The 25,666-nt window shown below is 40.2% G+C and overlaps 1 protein-coding gene across 1 annotated transcript; it reads right to left on the bottom strand.

Annotated features, from left to right (window-relative positions):
- Positions 1-133: 133 nt before the first annotated feature.
- On the bottom strand, positions 134-25,666 carry LOC145456077 (bifunctional glutamate/proline--tRNA ligase-like). Its single transcript, XM_080334114.1, has 33 exons — positions 25,532-25,666; positions 25,387-25,468; positions 24,852-25,111; positions 22,080-22,210; positions 21,818-21,967; positions 21,637-21,711; positions 20,989-21,181; positions 20,383-20,554; positions 19,741-19,896; positions 16,459-16,536; positions 16,248-16,392; positions 15,635-15,745; positions 15,411-15,566; positions 14,755-14,946; positions 12,209-12,321; positions 11,215-11,375; positions 10,802-10,902; positions 9,462-9,653; positions 8,447-8,584; positions 8,242-8,376; positions 7,067-7,230; positions 6,854-6,998; positions 5,850-5,966; positions 5,612-5,764; positions 4,918-5,019; positions 4,102-4,257; positions 3,662-3,733; positions 3,361-3,486; positions 2,582-2,755; positions 2,030-2,185; positions 1,151-1,234; positions 823-887; positions 134-356 (listed from the first exon to the last, which is right to left on the bottom strand). The coding sequence occupies exons 1-33, from the start codon at positions 25,569-25,571 to the stop codon at positions 203-205; spliced, it is 4,449 nt and encodes a 1,482-aa protein (XP_080190240.1). The 5' UTR covers positions 25,572-25,666; the 3' UTR covers positions 134-202.

Here is a 25,666-nt window from a genome sequence, read left to right on the forward strand (position 1 = left end):
TTGTCCAGTGCTAAGTATATATTATGTACCACTTTATCTTTCGCTCTGTCATTCAAGGTCGAAGTTTTGTGGAGAAAATAAATCTGACTGAGTCACTGACTGAACAATATAGATTAGACTTCCCACAAACAGATAATGTAGAATATTCGCTTGGAAGAATCCTTTTAGACCAAATTCGTTTCGAAGTGCATAAAATCAATTACTAATAGCTGCGGCCGAAGAGACAGTAGAATTTCGCTGGTTTGCCACTTGGAGTAATGCACTTCTGACCCTCTTTGAGCTCCTTCAGTGGTTTGAACGGTATGCATAAGCTTTTGGCGCCCATCGATGGAGCACCAGGCTCCAGGTCTTGATCCCTATAAAAAGCAGAGGGAGGTGTAAGATAGGACAGGAGTGGGAGAAACGAGTTGAGTTGATTGTTATCAGTATTAGTAGACTATTTTATTGGTTGTGATTACGAGGCATCGAAAGAATCATAAATGCTGACCAAGCAATCATAATAACAGGCAAGATATCAATGCGAATAGCTACCGTTCTAAAATGTAAATCTAAATACTATTGATCCCTTTTGCTATCTAGCTGTTGTCAAAATTCTCCAAGGAAAACGATGAGAAGTTTATAATCATCAAATAATGTTTGAAATCTTTACAACTCATTGGAGTACTCCGAGTAGTAACTCATTCCACGGTAACTAATTTGAGAGATATCAAAATCGATGTGCAGCAATGATTGATACAAAATGCACAGAAATGATGTGGGACTCACAGTGGAGGATTATTTTCCAAAAATACATCGGTAATTAAAAGATACGTCTTTCTGTACCTGGCACTGTTCTTCTTGATCCAATCTTCCCATTCGATTTCCCCACAGAATGGAGCTTGGATGATCTGAAATATAACGTGAATAAAAATAAGACTAATATATTGAAAATTCTACAAATTAGTTATCTAAATGCAAGATGAAATTACAAAGATTTGCATATTATTGCATATTAAATTTTACCGGAATAACAGTATTTAGTGTTATTTGTGAGCTATGAATAGTGAAATAAACTTGTACAGATTTATCAGTCATTTGCTTGTACGGATGTCCCAAATCTGCATTTATGCAGGCCATTGCAGGCCCATACATAAAGGAAACTGATGACTACCTTTCGATTGTCTAGATGTTTCAGAAATTCGTCCCAAGTATCGGCGACCACCATACTATCTTCCAGCTCTTTCACAGCTTTGGCCTGAAATTGGAATGGTTTATATCAGCGGTGTATCCAGCTCAAATTGCCTCGTGGGCCAGATTCAAGCCTTAAAATCGCTCGCGGGCCGGACCAGTCAACTGATTTCAAAATATTACCTCATGTCATTGCTTCTCACTGGAATACTTCATTATAGAACGAATATAAACATAATACACGAATCATAGCGGTTTTATTCTAGCATTAATATTCGCAATGCAATTGACAAAAATAATACAGTTACGAAGCGCTAAAACAGTGGGGATAATGACTTGTTGCCAGTCGCTACTAGTGTGAAACCACAATGCCGCGGTCAGGTGGTTATATTGTGGCCCATAAGCAATGAACATGCTCGACATTTGCTGTATGGAGGAATTACTGAATGGGAATATTTATTCTAAAATATCTCCACATTTGTTACAAATGTGCTGGATAATACAAGCATTTTTCATTGACGCAGAATTGCTTCACGGGCCGTATGTTTGACACCTCTGATTTATATCATTTTTTTCTCAGAAGGGCCATGAACAGATCTTTCACATTCGCCAGAAAAATACTGTTTTGTCAGAACAGCTTTTACAGGCGTGTATGGACTTGAATTAGACTAGGATTCCTGGAACTGTTATAAGTCAGGATTTGGATGGAGACATGAAATTTCCTATCGTTTCCAATTTTCTTTCGAGTTTTGAATGTACTTCAGTCATTACCAGATTCGGAGTTGGATTTGAAACGGAAAATATTCAGATAAACAAAATACACATAATGACACAAAGTAATGAAACATAATCTGAAGTATACTTTCAGCGAGGCCTGAATGGCTTCCAGTTTATCTTCAACGGTCGATATCAAATCGTCCAACTTTACGGTCGTCTTTTCACCCGTATCCCTCCTAACGAGAACGAAGACCCCTTGCTTCAAGTCCCGCGGTCCGATTTCGATTCGAATAGGCACTCCCTGCCGAAATTGCCGGACAATAAACTAGCAATGTGTCAATCGTGAGAAGAGCTTGCTTATCGACAGCCATGTACAGAGATGAGCGTAGATTTAGATTTAAAAAAGAAGGATTTGAAGATTTTGGTTAGATTATATACGAAATGTAAAGTATCTTCCAATTCGAAAGCAACGCAAGATAATTTCAATCATTTATCCGATTTAGTCTCGCCGACTTGGACATGGTACGAAATCACTTCTGAACTGTGTTTGAACTCGAATCTCAATCCAGAACAGGAATTGAATTAGCAATTATTAAATATCAACAACCGTGAGATACAGCACTGATGGACAGGAAACGTTGAATGAGGATTATGATAACTATGATAACAGATATACAATAAGGTGCGTAGCACTGACCTTCAACTCCCAATGATTAAACTTCCAACCGGGGGAATAATTATCTCTCAAGTCCGCCTTTGATCTGATGTTAGCGGCATTGAGTTTCTTCACGTATACGCCGCACTGATCGTACAGCGCGTCGCGATCCGCGTTGGACAGACTCACAGACAGACCGCATGGAACCACAACAGCCTGCATTAAAAAATATCAAGTTACAGGAGCCCTGGTTGAGGGTGTGGAAAACTGGCAACTAATCAAGCTGGGCATTGACGACGAAGAAAACTATAGCACCCAAGACTTGGTGAAGAGTTCTAATTGAGTCACAGGTTGCCCGATGCAAATGCCGCAGATTTGATTGGGATCGAGCCAAATGATTTTTGCTTCTCGGGTGGTCAAGATTTTGATCTGACAAAGGTATCAGGATACAGTAATACAGTTGGTCATGGTCATAGCGTAACTCATAGTTCACCTTCAGTCCAGTCCTGTTTAGTCTAGTCTTCTGGTCATTTCATGCTAGATCGATCCAAATCTGACGAGCTTGGAATCATAATCATGATCTGTCGTACTATTACTTTCATACGCTCGGGACACACAATGCACAATCCTCAGGACGATATCGAAACAACAAAGTAAGTTCAACAAATCTAACATCCTACCCTGGCCTACTAGGATTACTAGTGATTTAATGCTATCGGTAACGCCGTTGATATTTTGGCAATATATGTTTTGATGCATGAGTCGCAAAAAATATCAAAACTCAACTGCAAAGATAGCGCATATGAAGTGCATCTGCTCACCTGTAAATTCGCGACTCTTGGCGGTAGCACCAAACCTTTATCATCGCCGTGTACCATCACCATAACTCCGATAGTGCGCGTTGTCAGCCCCCACGAATTTTGATAGGCAAATTCTTTTTGGCCAACCTGTATGCGATTGATATTTACAACGGGTCCAAAGCATGTGTGGAAACAATTTCACATGGCATGAACGTACGTATATAAAAGTCTGTTGATTATTATGGAAAATCAAGCATATTCACTCAATAACGAAGTTATAAATCTTACCGATCGCATTTTGAGACGACACCACATCACATACCTGATTCGGGTCTTCAAAACTGATGTCAAACATTTTGGAGAAATTTTGGCCCAAATGATGCGAAGTAGCGCCCTGAATAAAAGCAGTCGAGTTGAAGCTTTGAGAAACGCAAGCGTCGAGAATATGAACAGCACGGATGTTACGGTGTATCTGGTTGACCATTTTCTGGTTAACATACAAAGCCATCGCAGAAGTAAAAAGACTATGATGTGTTTTGTGTACCGGTACATTTTTATGCATTGTGGTAGTTCAAGTCAAAAGTGTATGATCTATGATCTTTGTGTATTGCATCTGGCTTTCATGGCCCTTGCATCCCTTGGTCCATATTATAGGATATCATACTTGGACAGATGCACAGAATCAAAGGTATATACAATGCACTAGCTCGGCGGCACCATGATATTATTCAGAGTAAAGCATGGTAATAATCCGTACATCACCTGAATCGCTCTACCGCTGGCAGATATAAAAGCCTCGACAGTGGTCGTGTAGTCTCCGCCCGCAAATTTCTCTTTCTCGGTTTTCCTGCCCCGAACGACAGGAATGGCGAGTAGGTCTTCGTAAACTTGAGCGTAAAGTTCCAATATCTGAAGGACCTGGAGAGCAGAAATGAATCCGTGATTGACCTGTACGGACACGGTCTTAGCTAGAACGCCGGGCACAACACCCAAAACTCCTGAACACAGCTTTTCTCAATAGCTTCAGAAGCTCTGCCACGATGATTCAATGAAAACAACGCAGTACTGCAGGTAAACTATTGGAGCTCAAAGGCTGATGAGGCATAAGTAACAACCAATAATAGCATTCAAAACCACAATGTGAACATAGCGATATGTAAAAGTGCATGGGGTTAGCACTTGGGCTATGCAGTATCTTGTCGAGTATTTGATTATCATCTCTCATTACGACAGTATAACAAGATGGCTGATTTCGAAAGTTCGAATTAATTATCTTCAAGACAACTACAGTAATACATTTCAAACACACCAATTTCACAACGCTTTGAGACAATGGCGCGGGTTGACTACTTCCACAGAAATGCGGTTTCTACTGAAAAGCATAGATTTGTGCTTCATGTTTTGGATGAAATCCAACTGATCAAGGCTTTAAGGCTACCACAACAGGAAAAAAAATCACAAAAACAATGATTCAAGCGCTCGAAAATATCGTCTCTCCCTACTGAACTTCAATCATTAAAATAAATATTCGGATCGGAATCGAGTACACGAATCACCGCGCCCGACACAACCACCCACCTCTTCTTCGGCTTCCGGCTTTGTCGCAAACGCGCTGTGGCCTTCTTGCCATAAAAATTCTCTAGTTCTCAAGAATGGCTGCGGATGCTTGAATTCCCACCGCTGCGTAAAAGACATCAAAAAGTCAGCGTTAGAGAGTTATATGCAGAATATACTATACATTCCGTCATCAGTAATTGAATACATCTTCAACCATGAATTTTCCATGTCGTCATATTACATCACAAATCGAAAAGGGCGCTACGAAAACGCAATGCAAGAGCAATAAAATAACACACTCGGCATTAGAAAATCTACTAAGTAGGACAGAAAATCGCTTTCATGACGGCATTCACTGTTTATAGTGTTAATATTATTTAATTACGAAAACTTTTCATGTGCCCCTTATCAAGAGGTAACAGTACAATGACAAGCATACAAAAAGAGATTCAAATGAGAACTAGTTTAGCAAAGTATGACACAACAATGTAATTAAAAATAGCGCTTGACGAAGTCAGCTGTTCTGGTAAGGCGGTAACTATGGAATAACCATGACTAGGAAATCTAGTGAGATTTAAAATTATGCAGTACACGGAGAGACTTATCTACTGTGTTGAATTATATTGTAGCATACTGCAATGAATGTAGTCTTGAGAGCAACATTCAAGTTTAGTACCGCCAGACACCTATTTAGGTACAGATAGTAATCTCTCACCACAACATTGCACCATTGATTGTATCGCAACGGCAGGTCCCTGTGAGACTGAACCCATTTGGCATACGCGGGATACATGACTGTTTCCGACGTGGGACGGATCGCTATGGGTTCGGCGAGCTCGGACTGCCCCGACTTTGTCACCCACGCCACCTTCGCAAGGAGAGAGAGAGAGAGAGAGAGAGAGAGTCAAACCCGTTCAGTGAGGAACAAATCCAGAAAGCCGCAGAACACGTACCTCGGGTGCGAAATCGGCAATGTGTTCCTTTTCGCGCTCGAGCGCAGATTGCGAGACGAATATCGGAAAGTAGCAGTTTTCGACACCCAGTTTTTTGATGCCGGTATCGAAAAATTCCTGCGGGCCAGACGAAAAAAATTGGATATCGTAAGCTGCTTTTGTCAAAATTGTTCACAAAGTCAAAATTTATTTGCAACTGCATTTTGCCGGTGTCATAGAGGTTACACTGTTGGTGAACTTTTTATTTGAAATTTCACACTTTGATCCTACTTTATAAGACTACTGTTGTAGATGGTCCGTTGTCTACTCAATGTCAATGTCCGTTGTCTACTTAATGTCATAAACTATCGAATGAAACGAATTAAGTTGACATGGCGTGATGATCCGCAAAGTATGGCCTGATAGCGAGATGTTAATAAAACCCAGATTTGGGTTGCGGTCTAACGAGTTCGATGTCTGTATGTATGCACTGAACTTCAATGTTGCCAGCAAAAAACTGCTGCTGTTGAGTGTTGAATGTTATTTCTCTACTCGCCAAGCTACTTCATACAGAAAGGTAGAATAATACTATAATTCTAACATTATATGCAACAATGCCTAATTTAAATACTTGAAGGCAAAATTTAGTTTTTTCATGTCACAAAATGTCAAAATTTTCATTTTTTGGAGCAAAATCATTCGTTTTTAGGTAAAAAATAATCGCCCTACTGATCAAATAGAAGTCATCACTTTCACCAGTTGTTTCTCATCGGAATACGGACTAGTTGAAGACGGACTAGTTGAAGACAGACAAAAAAATTAAGCAACATACAAATAAAATAAAAAATTGAACACTTCCGCCAGCACCAGTCACGCACAACAAGTTATAAATCTTATAAATAAATAAAACTTCTAAATATAGGACAACATTGGCTGTTGACCGCTTAAAACTAGTCTGCGAATCCCAATTTCAGAACTCGTGTTGTAGACGGTTGAGGTACCTGGCTACCAACACAATGGCTCACCTTGATTCTTTCCCAAATCCCGTACGACCATGGCCGCAGGATGTAACACCCGCTAACGTCGTAGTATTCGATCATTTCCGATTTTGTAATCACCTGCGAGTACCAGTCGGGAAGGTCGCCGGATTTGGACGCTTCCAGACCGAGCCTGCACATCGGGGCAGGAAAGATTACCATATCGTAACAGAGGCAAACGCAAACCCAAAAAAAACTTACCTGGTCTGTTTTTTCGCCCCAGCATCAGCATCGTCTTCTTTCGGTTTGACTTCCGCTTTTTTGGGTTCTTTTTTCGATTTCGCGTCACCCCGTCCGCCACCGCTTTCCGGCTTGTAGTCTCGCCCGGATACTTTCTTGTACTCGGCTTTGAGCTCCAATAAAATCTGTCGGCGATTCCGGAGTTTTAGAAGAATGGCGCCAAATATTGCAATATTTCATCGATTGTAAAGAATGTTACAATGCTGCGTTATCCTTGTTGAAAACGATGATTACTCATTGTGATATCAGCTCTGCCATTATATACTCTGCTGTGTGAGAATTTAAGTACTGAACCATTTTCAATTCAACACCGAGTCCAAGGCAGCTAGTAGAGGGTCGAGTTCAAGTCAAAGTGTTTTGACTTGAGTCCGAGTCATTATGTTCACTGGTCAGTTTTCAGTTCACTACGGTTCAACCCACATTTTCCAGCTCTGCTCGCTTGATAGGCCTATAGAACGAGTGGCATTCATAATATGGTAATTTTCCTCAGTCTTAACCATTTCTGGCCCTATTTTCCAAGTATCAGGACTGATAGACGAAATACCAATAATGAGGTAACTTTACTATTCTTCAAAGTTACAATGAAATGTCTGTCTTGGCCGTCCTAGTCTTGAGCCACATAACTTGGTTTGAGTCATGCACAATGACTCGAGTACAAGTCGAGTCAATACAAAGATTGACTAGACTTAGAGTCGAGTCATTTTAAGCATTCGAAAAAATGAGTCAAGGCGAGTCACCAAAATATCGCCACTCAAGTCGCACTCGAGTCATTACAACCCTGACATGATGCCACAGATTCAGAAGCGTATAAATTTTAATGTCTATATTACGTTATATTATAACAAGAGGTGGCGGGTAACGAAGTACCGTGTTTCTACTTTTTCGGAGTGCTGAAGTAGGATTTGTCTACTTGCGCAATGCACAGCTTACTAGAGGGGTTGTGATTTGTGACTACTTTTCCTTCTATAGTTTCCAATATTTTAGGAAAAACTAGGCCTAGAATACTTGCTTTTTTACCTACTTGGAAATTGCTACTTTTACTTGTTCTCATATAGAAATTTACATTACTTCTATGATGACTAATTCGACAACCTCTCACTGTAACGAAACATGTATATATTGTCGTATTGTCTCGCCTTAACTGCGGCGTCGACCTCCTCTTTGGTGGCTTTGTTCTGTTTCAGTTTACGAACGGCGTCGCCTTGAGCGGTCACCTTACTGAAGAGCTGCTGAGACTCTGGAGAATCCACGACCACTTCCTTCTTGACTTCCTGCAACAAAACAGCGCGGATACAACCGTTAATTGTGTCATAAAACAACAAAGAATAAATTCACGAGTACTTTTTTGGACTTTGGCGCCTTTTTGTCGTTCGAGCCGGCCTTCGCTGGGGCTTTGGCTGGTTTGTAGTCGACGCCAGTCTTCTTTTTGTATTCCGCTTTCAATTCGAGGAGCGTTTTCACAGCTTTATCGATGTCCTCCTGATAGAATCGAGCAAAACATGATAAACAGGATATACAATTGAATTGTATGTTCATATTTAAATGCTGGTGACGTCATATTTTGTGATACGATTGTTGATTCTTTTTCACTCTCTACTAGTCGCTGACGATTACCCCTGACGAGTGTCAGCCGAAAATATTAGGGTTCGTTTCAATACGAGTATACTATTGATCTATTCAACTGTAACTTCAATACCGCAACAAACGATCTAATCACATTGCCAAATTTCTTTTATTCACTCTCAAGCTTCACGGCAGACTCTCATCAGGAGAGAACTTCAGTCATGTGCTTGACCAAATTTGAAAAAAAGAATGAATTTTGTTGTTGTGAAATAATATTGACAAGTAAAGAGAGACCCGCTAACGGCATTCAGCAACACATAGGTAACAGTACAAGGGAATCAAATTTGGCTATGAAAATGACACAATAATAACACTACGCTAATGAAATATTCGTGAGTATAGAAAATGAAGGAGTATCTTCATACTCTGGGTATATTTCTTCAGAGAAAGACCACATCTATACAATGGTATGGTAATATTTCAGTACTGTTTTTTCGTTATTCGATCATTTTCATAACTAAATTTGTCTCTGGTACACCGTTTCTTGTGCGTTGTTAATCCCGTTTGAGCGACTGCTTACAAGTCAGTGTCATTATAAAAAATTATTTTTCTATTTCAAATTCGATTAACCACATTCACTGACGTTCTCTTTCGATGAAAGTCAGTCAAAAGGCTTACAACGGAATAAATTTGGCAAGAAAAATACAATGTTTGTTGCAACCCACATAACAGTTGGAAACGCTCATTCCTCACACCTGTTAACAAGGAACAAAATGCAAGAACGAGGACTCACTTTTGATCCCCCAGCAGTTTTCAATTTCCTGACTTCATCACCCTGCTGTTCTACCCTCTTGAACAAAGCCTCGTCGGCCCCCGTCTGTCCCGAACTAGCCACAGACATTCCAGGTTTATAGTCCTTGCCGGCTACAGATTTGTACGAAGCTTTTAACTCCAGAAGCTTCTTCACAGCGGCATCCACTTCAGCCTACAAGGTAAACATTTCAGCGGCACTCGACACAAGTCCTGTCATCACAAATTTAACCAAAACAGAATATTTTGATGCTAGCAACTGAAAATATCCGGAAATCAAGACACAGTCTCAGCATTTTGCTGACCATAACAAATGTGCAAATACGGCTAGAGCTAAATGCTACTCAACCATATCACGCTGTAACATCACTTTTTGCCTTCAGGCTATGATGGCAAATTTGAAATGATGTGCCACGAAATAGTGCCACATCTGCAGGCTAATTAATAGTGTGTCTGAAAGGAACTCGCGTTTCCACCCGGGGAAAGAACCTTGCTATTGATATGAACAATGAACATAATGCACATCATTAGAATAGCCAATTTGTCGCCGACACTTGCAACACCAGCAATAAAACCTGATATTTGATACCACCAACATAAGTTTACAGTTTTATGTTGAGCAATGGACACAAAACTTGTTAAGTTTCCGAGTACTCTACAGGGAAAGAAAATGTTCTCTGTCTGACTGCGAACTAATATTCTCATCCTCGAACCACATTATAAGTAATTTCCTGACATCTAATTTACCGAGCTGCAAAGTCAATTACTTTTCTGTTGGATTCAAATTCAGATCAGACTATGGATAGCATAGAAGAATGGCAATACATCGTAACATTCGCCGTCAGCTGTTTATACACGTGTTCGGCAATGTTTGAACAGTAATTTACTACTCGTCTTGCATCGGAAAATATACTTACACCCTGACCAACATCTAAATTTAGAAATGACAAGCCGGCAGCACAATCCAAAATCAGACTGAGACATAAAACACTCAAACCGACGGAGAATTGCATCACAAAATATGCTTCCACCCAGGAAAACATCCAGAGGACAAGACTGTAGTACAATCTTAATTTGACATCTCAAGTAAGGCATGAAAAGCCAGTAGTGTAATACAAATTTCACCCTAACATTCTACACTCAAAGCGACGGAGACTTGCATCAGACAATAACGCACTCCCGCCCTTGTGAACATCCAAGTTTAAAAATGACAAGCCAGCAGTGCGATCCATACATAGCCCAGGCACTCCACGCTTAAAACCAACAAACGCATTTTAAACCGCCGTAAGTGATACTTCACTGCAGCGCGACACCATCGCTTACTTTATCGGCTTTCTTTGTCTTCAATTCGCGGACGACATCGCCTTGTTTGGCGACAGCTTCGTACAATTTCACAGCCTCCTGACTATCTGGAGCTGATTTTTCTGCAAGAAAGACCCAGACCTGATAACGAATTATTCAAATATGCAATCCGAGCGAAATGCTTCTAATCTAAATTATGAAATGTTTCAATGCTCTAATTTCAATTCTCATTCTAATTCCTGGTTTTCCTTAAAATGCTACATTCTCATGATTTGAGAATAAACCCTTATTTGATGTGAATGAACTTGATGGTTGTTGCAATCTCTTCTTAATTTGGAATACATTTCAATTTCCAAGCTTCCAGTAATTCTAATTATAATCTAATTTGGAAAAGTTGAAAATTTTCTAGTTGTTCAACTCTCAACAATGCCGACCTTGACTTTGTTTTGGAGAGGGCGAATCTTTGCCCTTGCCTTTACCGGATTTCGCCGATTTTCCTTTGCTGCTGTCCTTCATGCCGGACGTCGGCATTTCCTTGGTGTGCCCGTCGGGAATGTGGATCAAAACGCACGGTACACTGACAGACGTGTGGACGCTGAAAAGCAAATCGACTAAATCCCAATCAATCTCTCCAAGCAAGAGTTCTCAGTGGGCGAAATCGAGTACCAGTGTGATTCCATTCCGAGTCAAATTGGGTATTCGAGTACCTCCTATTATTAGAGCTGAACAAAATCGAGTACCTGAGTGATTCGATTCTGAATTACGTATTACGCTTCGAGTCGAGTATCACTCATTATGACGACACAACAGAATGTACAATGTCAACGTTCAAATATGTACCTTTTATGCCACCACAAATAACATAACGCCTGTTATCCGTCACTTCAAAGATGCTTCGGTATTTTTTCGACCATATCGATTTCATTGCACTTCTTGACAATGTTGTGTGTTGATCATGACTTCGGAAATGTGTTATTTCCAGTAACGTTCGTAGCTTTGCACTATGTCTCGTATACTGCAACACGGCCGATCAAGGTTTCAAGGCTTCCTCAGTGGAAAATAGTATCAAAACTACAATTTTCGTTAGTAATAACTTTCAGTTGCGAGGAGAGTATAATTTCAGTACTCGAAAATTTGTCTTTTACTACTCCACTCGAATCATTAAAATTAATACTCGATTCAGACTCGAGTTGTTGTGCCCAGCCCTACCCATTATCATATAATAACAGTGATGACGAGTTCAAATAGATATCCGTTTTGTAGGCACAAGGAAAATATTGCCACTTACACATCATCCCTACCAATCTCCTATCAACCACGACTACTTCGTAGCGCTTTGTGACCATTGCGATTATGAGGTTCGTGCCTACTTGACAGAAACGTTGTTCCACGAATAGCTGCAGCCTGTGCAACATAGTTCCTAGTTACCTGGGCTTCTCGTATGGCGAGTCGCATCGGTAAAATCCTTTGCGTTGGAGTTGGATGATGTCGCCGGCTTTCAAAGAGGAAAGGACCGGGTCGCCAATCATTGATATTTCTCTCTGAATAATGATATTATTGAAAGCATAACTCTAAACCCAATGAAACCAAACGTAAACTTGATAAATACCAGCAAAAAGTAGCATACTTATACTACAAGTGATTACCCGGAAGATTCCACCCTCCGCATAAGTTCTGTAGCTGTTTTCAGGTCACTCACAATGGAAAATTGGGAGAATAATTGGGAGAATATAGTGCTTAACTTTGAAAGTACCATTTTACAACAGTGCCGTACCAAACTTGAAGTGGGTCAAGTTGTTTGGTTGATGATAATACTGCTGTCTAAGAAGTACACAGCAAAACAACAAATGTAGCGACCAGAAAAGGATGCGCTAGTGTGCAAGACAGATAGGATGCAGAATTAGAAACAGACGCTCCAAGGGTTCTCCACCAGTGCCATGGGGGCATTTTGTCGTGGGCCACGGAGCTATTAGGATAATTGTGGATTTAGTAAAAGTTTAGTTATATTTGTTGTGTTATAAGCTCATATTATCGAAATCGACATAGGCTAGTTACAAGAGACCGTGACACGTATGGAGTCACAATGTACATGTCGAAAATGGGACGGGGAAACGGCGTTAGATCATTGCGATTCGAGGCGTGCATGGAACAGCGGTGTAAAATGTACACAAGAGTTATATGGGCTACTATTGCCGTAACTGCCGGACCCTAAACTACTCTAATTGCGGCGGAGCTCGAAGGAAGCCTAAAATTATTTCGTTGGACGTTTTTTAGAGAAACGAGGTATATTGGCATCGATAATTACCGTGCATTGAGCAAGACTATGACCCTAGGCCAGGGGTTCTCAACTTTCCTTGTATAACGGGCCGCATTTCAACAGCAAAAGACGCTGCGGGCCGCAGAACTATGTTACCTTGCATTCATGGGCTACTATTAAATTTAGGCTATTGTAGCCGATTTACCAGTCGTATACCGGCATTTAGTACATTTCTATGCATTGTAAAGTAATAATGAACAGCGTTCGTGAGTTTGCAGCTGCTGCTTGTGAGAATGTGTATCTTCTAGCGGCGGATGTAAATCCCTTCATGAAGCGTGCATTATATTCGTTGTCAAGTCGGTATATGCAACTTCAAATCCTTCCACCAGAGAGCCGAACTCTTTGTTCCAATGCGTGGGCGAGCAAGTATAAAATTACTATAACTTTTGCGTTACAGAGACCATTATCACATTGAGCTCTGAGTGATATGAGAAGAAATCTGGGGTTTGGGACATTTCTGAGCAAAACAATCAACATTTCTCCTTTCCGTTCATGCCTGGGGCACTGTACCAATAGTTACAGAAGTCAGCTTTGTCAAGTTGATATTTTTCGCTGGTCCCCTCCCCACGTTTGCCCAGCCAGTACTTCTCTGCATATATGTCCAGTCTGATGAAATTCAACCAGATAATTAGTTATACAATGTCGGTGGATTCATCCAAGGCTGCGTAAAAGTAGTCTACGCGGCAACGTGTTTCAGAACAGGCGATAAAAGATTGACTGATATTGATGTTACTCGTCTGGTCAGGATTGAATCAGACGATTGCATCTTCGAAATTTGTCTGGTGATGTTGTCCTTGCTGCTAAGTTCCGGAAACAGCAAATATTCGCAAAGTATGTTACGATTTTATTGAAATCACACCTTTTATATCAGATTTCTTGGGTTTAGCGATATTCGAAGCAATTTTAAACGATGCGTCTGTAACGTCGTCGGCAATCTCAACAACCGTTCGCAGTGAGTCAAACACTCTTTAAAAGTGTAGGCCTACTAAGAAGCGGGATTCTCTTGAACCAGAGTCCAGCCGAATAATGATTCAAAACAATAACAATCTGAAGTCGAGCATATATCAAGAAATGAGAGCACATTGAAGCAGTGGTTCTCAAACATTTTTTAGTCACGCCCCCCCCTTTTGATAGGGAAAAATTTCGTGCCCTCTTATCGTCATATAACAAAATGCAACCAGAATGCTAGCAATACAAACGGCTAGTTTGATGGCATGGAAGGTTATAGCCGTTGATCAGAGAATTCTCAAATATGAAATTCGGACTATACACAGAGAAATAACAGTGAATTAGGGATAAATTGCGCGCAGCGCGAATTTTTTTTCAGTTGACCGCACCTTCGCGCCCCCAGTTTGAGAACCACTGTCTTCAAGAATGAGTAATCAAACGAAACAGAGACGGTGCGATAAAAGAGCTAAGTATCTAAATTAATTAGTAACAATACCGTGTCATTAGTAATTGCGTTTATAATGAAAGATGTCGCGGGCCACAAAATATACGTCTGCGGGCCGCATGCGGCCCGCGGGCCGCGGGTTGAGAACCCCTGCCCTAGGCTAAGAGGTGAGCCACAGAACCTTTTCAAACCGCTAAATAGGCGACGGGAAAAAAAGATTGACAACCCTTGCGCTAGACCAACATTAATGACCCAGGCACAAACCTTCGAATTGGTATTGATGTAGTCTTTGAAATCATCGTCCTTCCCGAGGACCGGCTTGGAAATGATATTCTCGAAATGCAAACAGGTCACAGGTATGGGATAAGCCGTGTCGACGTTAGCCAACCAGGTCACTTTCTGCGTCTTTCGGTAATCGCGATTGTCCAAATTCAACTTTGCGTCGACAGATTCAATCTAGGAACAAACATACATGCACACAATTATGTTTTTACCTTACGATTTCAGTATAAAATATATAACTAAAAATGGTGGCAAAGTCAGAGCACACCACAAATGAAGTCCCCTGAGGTTCCAAATTCACCAGGGGATATATAATAAATGCAGGTCACCTTCCAGAAGTATGAGTAACGATAACAGGTGTACACTGCTACTGAAGCTAAGCTCATTACAGAATACATTTCCTAGATATCAACTCCCTTCCAGAGTGTATTACCAACAATGCCACGAAATCAAAAAGAATGAGGGCAAATACCCATTGAAACTTGATATGATGATATTTAATGTTGAAAGCATAAGTTATGTAGGCGTATATGGTATAAAACCGGAGGGTATGTCCATCATGCAATTCAATATACTATTAACTATTACCATCACCAAGGTAAATGCCTGAATAGCAGTCAACCCGTCTCAATACTGACCTGGTTTGTGGTCGGGTTGCGATTGATCTTCACAATACGGATATTACCCCAATTGATAAACGTCACATCGGTACCCTCCACAAACGCATCTGCGTCAGCACGTTCTACTAGCACCCGCGGCCCGTACCACATTGTCTTTTTTCCGATGTCCGGATTCTTAACAGGTAGCACACAGATCAGTCAATATCCAGCGATATACCCTACTATGTCACACAAAATCTTACCTTGGGATGTTTCTGGGCTTCGGCGCACACCTCTTTCGCGTCCGGGATATTAACGGTAACCACAGTGTTCAGCTCTAAGGCCGTAAAACGTGGTGCGACAGGATCAATAACCTGGAACGAATTGATGGATAGGTAGGTTTTTATATGCCACACCAAGAAACAGGAATAGAGATGAAACATGAATAGAGATACATACCAACGGAAAACCGTGATCAGAAGTAGTAGTTCAGGGGTACCCAAAACTAGGGGTCGTGGAGACGATAATTATATGCCAATGACTATTACAAGAATGATAAATCAAGCGCATGCTATCGACGGCTCATTTTCCTTCCGGGAAAATTACGAGTGACCGGTAGTGCTATGCGTTAACGCACCATATAAAGATTGCGAAGACGCAATGCCTTCTGTACAGGTTACTTATACCGTTGGGATCACTTGTAAATTGTCAGGCATTGATGACACTGACATTGTCAGGCATTGATGACACTGACACTGTACAAGTTCCATTCGTATGCACAACATCTGTGTTAATTCGTGTATTAGGGAGCTTTTAAGGAGAGTTGGATGAATAAGGAGTATTTCATAACAAAACTCATTGTTAAAAAGCAGTCACTTTTTTATTGAAGGCCCAAATCTTGTCCCATTCCATTGTCACAACAGATTTAGACGATCCTTGCGCGATAATGAACGATTTCAAGCCCTCCACAGTCATGCCTCGCCGCAGCACGCCTCGTACTGTCGGAAACCGCGGGTCGTCCCTGTAATAGATGCGACGGACCAGTAAACTCTGCTTTTAGGGCAGAAAACGCAAGTCTGCGCCTCACCATCCGTCTACATAGCCATTGTCGACGATGTACGTCAGTTTTCTCTTGCTCAGCACCGTGTTTTGCAGATTGAGACGACTGAGAAAGAGAAATTTGTTTTGCACTTTGTCATTTAGCGTTCGGGCAGGGCAGTGAATATCGGCACACACATTGCGCACTGTACATCGTGTATCTTATTTGATAGTGTGACGTCAAAAACCCTTTTACAAAATACCTTCTAAATGCTACACATAATGTAGTCGAATTGAAACAGAGCGTAATTATCTATAAACACTAATTCAGATTGATATATAGCATATCGCTCATGGTCATGGGATCTTGCCTGCCATGTACCCTGAATGGCTATGCCGCAATAGGGTGGAGTGAAAATTGGAAAATTTTGAATTTCAAAACGGACACTTAATATGTGGTGCCAAATTAAAAAAAATAATTTCTATAATAATTTTGGGCTCGTGCACCCTCTAGTGGTCGTGCAATTGCACCGAACGAGCCAAAAATAGCTAATTTCGCTATATATTGATGACCGCTTCCGCTAGAAAGCTGATTTTGGGCTCAAAAGATGCGGAAGCAACAAGTTTCTATCTCACTTCCACAGAACTTCGTCTTAAAAATGAACAGAAAAAAAGTTACGAGCAAATTATTGATTTTTAGACCATTTTTCGGTAAAATTACGCACTGAAGCAGGGTACGAGGCCAAAAGCGTGTAGTGATCGATCTTATGACTGACAACTCCATACTGGAAACATATTAATTGCTAATTCATATTGAAAACACAAAAACATCAATTCTATATTGAAAAAAGATATATTTCGAAGATGGTTTCACTACCAGAGTACTAGTCTGCACAAACTTTGAAATCTTGTTTCGTATTGAAGGATTTCATCTGTTTTTGAGACTTCAGTTTTTCGCTGATTAAGCCATCTCGACGGTTAAATCCCGACACATGGGTAGATGCTTTGGTCACCACTTTAACGCCTCTTTCCACTGCCTGGTTGTGCCAGGGATGTTTGAGGAGATGACCTTAGATTTTCCATCTCGAGACATGGCGAGTTTTTGATTGCTGGTGGCTGTTCCATATCTTTTAGATTCAAGTTGACAATTTAGTGGTATGATTTGGCCTTGATGTTTATAATTGGGATTTTAAACAATCTGATTCTAGTGTCAACGTTGTTTTTAGGTTTCGTTTCATTAACATATCCTCCTTTAAAGTCGCTAATTGGAATCTGGTATTCTGTTTGATCTGCTCATAGTTGTAATCTTGCAAGTCTTCCGAGGCCTTCATCATCATCACCGAGCATTCCCAAAAACATTATTCGGATGTGCAAGATATGCTTTTCGTTGTAGCAAAGGTAGTGCAAGGTTGCGAATTCGTGTATCAGAAAGCTTTGTAATATGGGAAACTATGTTGCACAAGTTTTAGCACCATCAACAATGGAATTGTGACTTTTTATTTCAAACCATGATGGAAAATAAAACTCCATGCAGAATTAAGCAAGATAGTTCAGATTGCTTGATGGATGACTCTGTCTCACATGTATGCTATGTATAGAACCTCAAAATTTGGCATTTTCTATGTGGGACAGAGTCATCCATCAGGTAATCTGAACTATCTTACTCAATTCTGCATGGAGGTTTATTTTCCGTCATGGTTTGAAATAAAAAGTCACAATTATGGATGATTCAGTCCCACATAGAACATGCCGAATATTGAGTTGCTATATGCAACAGAGTCATCCATCAAGCAATCTGAACTATCTTGATCAATTCTGCATTGAGGTTTATTTTCCGTCATGGTTTGAAATAAAAAGGCTCAATTCCATTGTTGATGGTGCTAAAAACTTCTGCAACATAGTTTCCCATGTTACAAAAGCTTTCTAATACACAATTCGTAACCTTGCACTATCTTTGCTACAACAAAAGTCATGTTTTGCACATCTGGGAATGCTCGGTGATGATGATGAAGGCCTCAGAAGACTTGCAAGACTACAACTATGAGCAGATCAAACAGAATATCAGATTCCAATTGACGACTTAAAAGGAGGATATGTTAATGAACCAAAACCTAAAAACAACGTTGACACTAGAATCAGATTGTTAAAACTCCCAATTATAAACATCAAGGCCAAATCATACCACCAAATGGTCAACTTGCATCTAAAAGATGCGAAACAGCCACCAGCAATCAAAAACTTTTCATATCTCGAGCTGGAAAATCTAAGGTCATCACCATTAAGGATCAATCATCCTTGGCACAACCAGGCAGTGGAAAGAGACGTTAAAGTGGTGACCGAAGCATATGCCGATTGCCGATGTGTCGGCATTTGAACGTAGAGATGGCCTCATCACACAAAAACTGAAGTCCCGAAAGCAGATGAAATCCTTTATTACGAAACAAGATTTTAAAGTTTGTGCATACTGATACTCGGGTAGTGAAACCATATTCGAAATATATCTTTTTTCAATATAGAATTGATGTTTTTGTGTTTTCAATATGGATTTGCAATTTATGTGCTTTTAATATAGAGTTGTCAGTCATAAGATCAATCACTACAAGCTTGTGGCATAATAGCGCCTGCTTCAGTGCCTAATTTTACCTAAAAACAGCCTAAAAATCAATAATTTGCTTGTAACTTTTTTTCTGTTCATTTTTAAGACAAAGTTCTGTGGAAGTGAGATAGAAACTTGTTGCTTCCGCATCTTTTAAGCCCAAAACCAGCTTTCCAGCATAAGCGGTAATCAATATATAGCAAAATTAGCTATTTTTGGCTCGTTCGGTGCAATTGCACGACCACTAGAGGGTGCACGAGCCCAAAATTATTTTAGAAATTATTTTTTTTAAATTTAGCACTACATATCAAGTGTCTGTTTTGAAATTCAAAATTTTCCATTTTTCACTCCACCCTAATGCCGCAATCACTCAAAGAGTTATCTAGTAACCCGGGATTGCCCTGACGCCATCTTTTTTTCTCAGATGTAAATGACACAGGAAAGATGATGAAATATAAACATCATATATGTTTACTCTGTTCAACACTAAATTGTTTCTTCCCCAAGTATAACTAAAAAGCACCGAAACGTCTGTTGCAATTTAGAGTCGTATTTTATCACAGCACAGATGATGCGTCACATTAATTCAAGCCTTTCAATGCAAATACAATACTTTATATTGACATGTTTTGAAGCATAACTTGACTTACAATATCCGTTACACAATAGGTGATGCAATTTACCCATCATATTTCTTACCGAGTCTGGCAAGGAATATTTGTGGAATAAATTTACCTGTACTCCCAGATGTAAGGCTTCCTCATCCCGAGTTTTTTAATGAACCAATAGTATTGGTCGTCGCGGTCGTGGTATTCCGTGGTTCTGAGAGCGTGCGTGACACCCTCCACACTGTCCACAATGGGACACGCAAAGTCGTAGGTCGGATAAACGCTGAAATAATAAATCTTGTTATAAAGCTCGTCCAATATTTGAGATTAATGGAATTTGCAAAATTGATCCATGCTGCTTTGCAAAATCCGATACTTGGGCTTGGGATATAGAAATAACAATTTTGTCATCACATTTAAAAGTGCACGCATCTAACCGATCATATCTGAAAATAAGATTGGATCCAGACTAAACATTAGCCTACTTCAAAAATTGTTCGCATTCAAAGTTACCGAGCCATAAAATTGAGATTTCTTTACAATTTTAAATCACGGTATCATTGTTATACTTGCTGTTAGGGAAAGCTTATCTCCAAACCCCAGACCCCTGGCTGATCTACTCCACCGAGCACTAATCCAGATCATGTAAACAAAATATTTTCCCTTGCTCAGATATCAGATTGAGAGATCCTAACAGGATTATAAGTATATTACAAATACAGCTAAAAAAAAATTTCTCCGACACATAAATACCATAACCATTACTGACTTGTATTTATTTCCAGTTCTTGGGTGAGCCTCAGCTTTGCATCTGTATATGGTCGGGTCTCGCATGCATCCGTTGTCAGACTGCATGTCGATCTTCGCTCTTAGAACGCACAACTTCCCGGATTCGGTGGCTTTCACCATCTCTTCCCAAAGCTTCATGTTTTCAGCAGCACCTGATCGCAAGATGAAGCGGTGAATCTCGAACTTCAATTTAAACGGCACAAAAAATAACCACACTTCATATCGTTTGCAGCAACAGTGAAGTTCTATACTGCCGATGGGTGTTGTGTTGAAACTTTTTACAAGTTATTAATAAGAGAAGTGTTCAACGTAATCAATCACTAGAAGATTTTGTAAGATTCAAGATCATTCAGTCTTCCACACTGTACAATCGTCCAGCAACAATAGAACAACATATTATTATGATAAAAACAGCCCTAAGATTCAAAACATTCCTGTGGATCTTGTGAGGAAAGAAAAGATACAGTGTTGAATCTGCACTGTTGGATATCTTGAAAATATCACTACCAAGGTCTGTATAGCCAAGTAAGGTATCATAGTTTACCTCAAAACTTGAAAAAAAAAACTTCCAAGAGCTACGTCTTACCGAGGTCTCTATTCTTGGAAGCAGTTCTCGACTCCCGTTCGGCACGCATTGTGTCGACATCAGTGTTGTCAACGTAGGCGTCGCCAGACTTGATCAATCTCTCGGCACAAGCCTTGATCCTCTCGAAGTGGTTGGAGGTAAAGGTGAACATGTCAGGCGTGATATCAAGCATTTTCACGTCTTCCAAGATAACCTGAATAAATTATAAAGACACTAGGATCATATTATGTCATGATACGTTAAAGGTTATCATTACATATTATTTATTACGCAATAGTACTATAATAATATGTAATTGAGTCCTCCACACTATGGTTCTATAAGTTTGATTTCACATAACAAGGATATCGAAAAGGCATTCCTGCACACTAGTATATACCCAACATATATTTAAAAGAAAAAAATAAACTAGAATATAATTTCACTCCATTCTACTCTATAAAGTGACGGTATTATGACAGCACAGCCGTATGCAATGGACACATAAATGATATAATATTATTTAAATCAAGCACATGACAATGGAAGTAATAAGCAGATGAATATTGAAATAAAAAACTTTTGACACATAGTGACAGCGAGACTTAGTCAGAACACATAAATACATATATCTGATCATTCAACACCGCAAGTCAAATAATAACTTACCTTTTCAAAGTCAGCCTTCTCCTTGGCAGGATTTGTATCATCGAAACGCATGATTAACTTTCCCTTGAACGCAATCTATACAAAAACATAATTTGTCCCTTAGAAACAGTGATCATATTTTCATCACTGTAGTGATAGAGGGAACATAAAATGATTAGGGTTACAGTTCAAGTGAATCTACCTGATAGTGCTGATTGAGCAAGGCAGCTTTGGCATGTCCAATATGCAAATAACCACTGGCTTCAGGAGGGAATCTTGTCACAACTTTGCCCATTTCTGCGCCAGGCAATTCTATGAATTTTCCCTCCGCTTTCATTGATTTCGTTGGCGTCTAAGAAAGTCGATAATTCCTTGTAAGTTTTCGTTATATCAGCACGCAAGCTGCGGGTCGATCGTCAAAGGATTGATGACGTGATACTCGGAAAATATTAGTAAAAATATACCGAGTTGGTAGTAGGAATTCGCTGTTCAACGGCCTTGAACTCCTTTTTGGAACGGAGAAACTGGAACCAGCGTCGGACATTTTGACAGCACTTGTCACCGGACTGAAGCAGCTTCATCCATTCAACGTTTTCTTGAAATTAATGACGCCAGCATTAATAGACACACCCTGGGAGTGACTGAATATCTCAAAGATGCCATTCTAGTGATGTCGACTATAAACCTTGGGTTGGGTTATATCAGTGATTCTTAACCGCGGCTCCCATTGACGTTTGAAAATCCCACAAAAATATTAAAAAACCAATTTATAACAAAACAAAAAAATTCATATTCAAAAATTATCTTTGTTTGACGGTGGACGGTGGACACAAATTCTTTTGCTGATGAGTTGTTATTCTCTACTCAGCAACGATCTCGTCACTCAACTCACGCCAAAAAGTCTACTCACACTCAAATGCGTTCGGATGGGCACTCAAATTTAGGTCAGCTCACCACCAGACTTAAGTTCAGGTGGTGTTACAACAAATTTTCCAACGGTATCTGACCAGCAAACCAATGGATCATTTGCAGAGGTGGTCAAAGTAGTCACCGTCGCTACTAAAGTAGAAGTAGAAGTAACGCCGGAATTTCTACTCAAGTAGAAGTAGGAGTGGTGGTTCACAAGTAAGTAAGTAAGTAGGTATTCTGCGCTTATTTTTGCCTACAAAACTGAAAATTGTCAAGTAGAAGTAGAAATAATCTAAAATCATAACTACTTAAAAAGTAGTGTGAGTAGGCAAAATCTACTTCAAGTACTTCAAAAAGTAGAAGTACTCCGTTACTAACGACCTCCGATCATTTGATGCATACAACAGGCTTATCAGCTACTTTATTGATGAGTTCAACCGCTGCATTGACGGAAGGGCAATTCCGTACACAGACAACCGATGTTCCCACCACTACCTCTTCAAATCTCCTGAAATTTGGTACACGCACAGATGAGCTAAATCCAAACAGAATGAACTCTATTTCATGAAAATTCGACTTTGGGGTCAGAAGTTACGTCACTTTGAAAATTGACAATTTTCTGCTCATTTAGGGTCTGCCATTTCAGGTTTTATCAATGCAATATTCAAGAAGGTGTAGCTAGATGTTAGACGACTGTTGAGATACGGCACTTGGATTTATTTGAAGCTTTTCTGATCGTCTATATTTTCAAGTGAAATTTAATGCCCTGTAGGTTAGGGTCAAAGGTTAAATTGAGGGAGAATTTGGTAAATGGTCTAAAATCAGTCAGGCGTTACCCGATTTAGACTGCGGATTGCTCAAAAACATATTAAAATATTTTGGAAAATAGGATCTTAAATGAAAGTTTGCTTCAAGGAGACTTCGTTCATAGCTGTTTGATTTTGGTTTTTAGACTGTAAAGTGATGAAATTGCAGTTTCAAGAGCACACTCCATTTGCACGTGGAAATGCAGTAGTAGTAGGGTGTGTTCGGACATCGATTCTGGGGTGTGTGTGAACATCATGTCTGGGGTGAGTTCCGACATCATGTCTTGGGTGTCTGTTGTCTGTGCAGGGAATTGCCCGGAATGAATGCATTTTTGCCCATGATGAAAACATTTTTAAATCCTATTACAGTTAATGTGCCACTGCGCCTAGTCATTGTCAACTTGAGTTGCTAGACATGCAGTCAGATATCGAGCTCAAGAAGACTTACTTGAATGTTGGAGTCAAGTTCCAGAGGGAAAGTATCCCAACTTGATAACCAATGCCCAAAAAACGATTCTCTATTGCGATCAACTTATGTACGAGAAGCACCTTTTAGCAAAATGGTTAATATCGCAATCGATTGACCGATGACCACCTCGAGCACCTACTGCGTACTGCATTCTCTGCAATTACGCCTCGCTTTGACACACTTTTTGAAGCTCAAAAGCAATGCCTAGCTGGACTTTAAATTGGTTTGTGTATTTTTTCTTGGTAATGTTGCTATTCGTTGGTACGTGGTTTCATGCTTCATAATATTTTTTATACCTAATGAGTGTATTCGTGCGGCTCGACACCGAATAAGGTTGGGAACCACTGGGTTATATTATATATCCCTCGAATCTCAAATTGTAAAAACGCTAAGTGTACTCTTTGCAGACTATAGTGGTACTTGAAGTATGGGTTCACAAGTACAGAAATCGTAAATGCCGCAAGAGTTAATGTTTAAGCAGTGATATTCATTGCCGGTGAAACATTATCAAATAGGCGTCACGATCTCGGTTGCCACTGCCAGTGAATTAGACATTTGGTGAATTCGGCCCTTGCGGTTGGGGAGGGCGGATATTAGGGTTGAAGGTGGGTTAGGGTGTCCCAACATTAGGGTTGGGGTGAGGGACCCCAACCCACATCCAACCCTAATATCCCTCTCCCCCAACCCTAATATCGAACCCTAACATCCCCCCTCCCCAACCGTAATATTCCCCTCCCCCAGCCCTAAAATCCGTCTGTCCAAAGGCAAAAAACAATTTCGACGTTTAAAAATTTTGAAGTATTCATGGGAAACATTTGTTGGTGTCATGGCAAACACTGGATGGTCATGATCATAAAGCGAAGAAGCGCCAAACTCAGCAAGTGCCAAGTTTGTGGGGCCATATTCACCATGTGCCGAGTTCACTGGTAATCACGATCTCTGCATACATTTTCAAGTCCACTGTATTGGGTATTACCTAATAATGGCTGTAATGGAAGGCCCATGGTCAAGCCATATGAACTATTACACATGAATAAGATACATAGACTCACTTCGCAAGGCTCCCCAGACAGCGAAATCGGCCAGAGTAACCGTTTCTCCAACTAAAAATGTCCGTAAGCTCAATGCAACATCAAGACGTTGCAGGGCATCTTTAGTGCTCCCAGATCCAGCAAGTTCTGATGTTGTAAAGGTGATCCAATGATCAATTTCTCCTGCATCCAGAATGGAGTTCCCATAGAATGACGACTCTGACTTTGTCAAGCGAGCAATGTGGCGAGAGACTGCAACATCGCCAGTAAGTTCGATGTCCCTGAAACATGAATTCACCAGTCATTCGGAACACAAAAATAGGAAGGCCTAGGCTTACACACCTATGTGGATATACTAGGACAGCGAAAATTTACTTGACTTGAAAAATATTTAAAAGACCTGACTCGAGTCATGATCTGCATCGATTAGAAGTGACTTGCGACTCTATGGTAGTGACTTGATCCCAACAGCGGTCACAAAAGCACTCTTCAGTTCCCTAATAACCTCCACCTCTTTCAAACACAAGCAAGAAGCAACCATTGCAGTGCTACTTACTTTGATAACACCAAAGACGTCACAGTTCCCGAAACAATATCCAATGCTAGCTCCTTCGAATGTTCGTGAAGAAGAAGTACGGCTGTTGAAACGATGCGTAATGTTGACAGGGAAGAATACCAAGAAAATCAACAAGAAGGTTTACCTAGTGGTGGATTATCTTTATCGATGGTAACTTTTGCCATATTTTCTCCAATGAACTAAACTAACCAGAATATTATGCCAATATGGTCTGGAAAAGGAAGGGTTTGCTAAGTAGGTTGAGAAATATCGATATGTG

This window comes from Botryllus schlosseri, chromosome 14, assembly GCF_051294905.1.
Source record: "Botryllus schlosseri isolate E-star chromosome 14, Bs_hap1, whole genome shotgun sequence".
Taxonomy (NCBI): domain Eukaryota; kingdom Metazoa; phylum Chordata; class Ascidiacea; order Stolidobranchia; family Styelidae; genus Botryllus; species Botryllus schlosseri.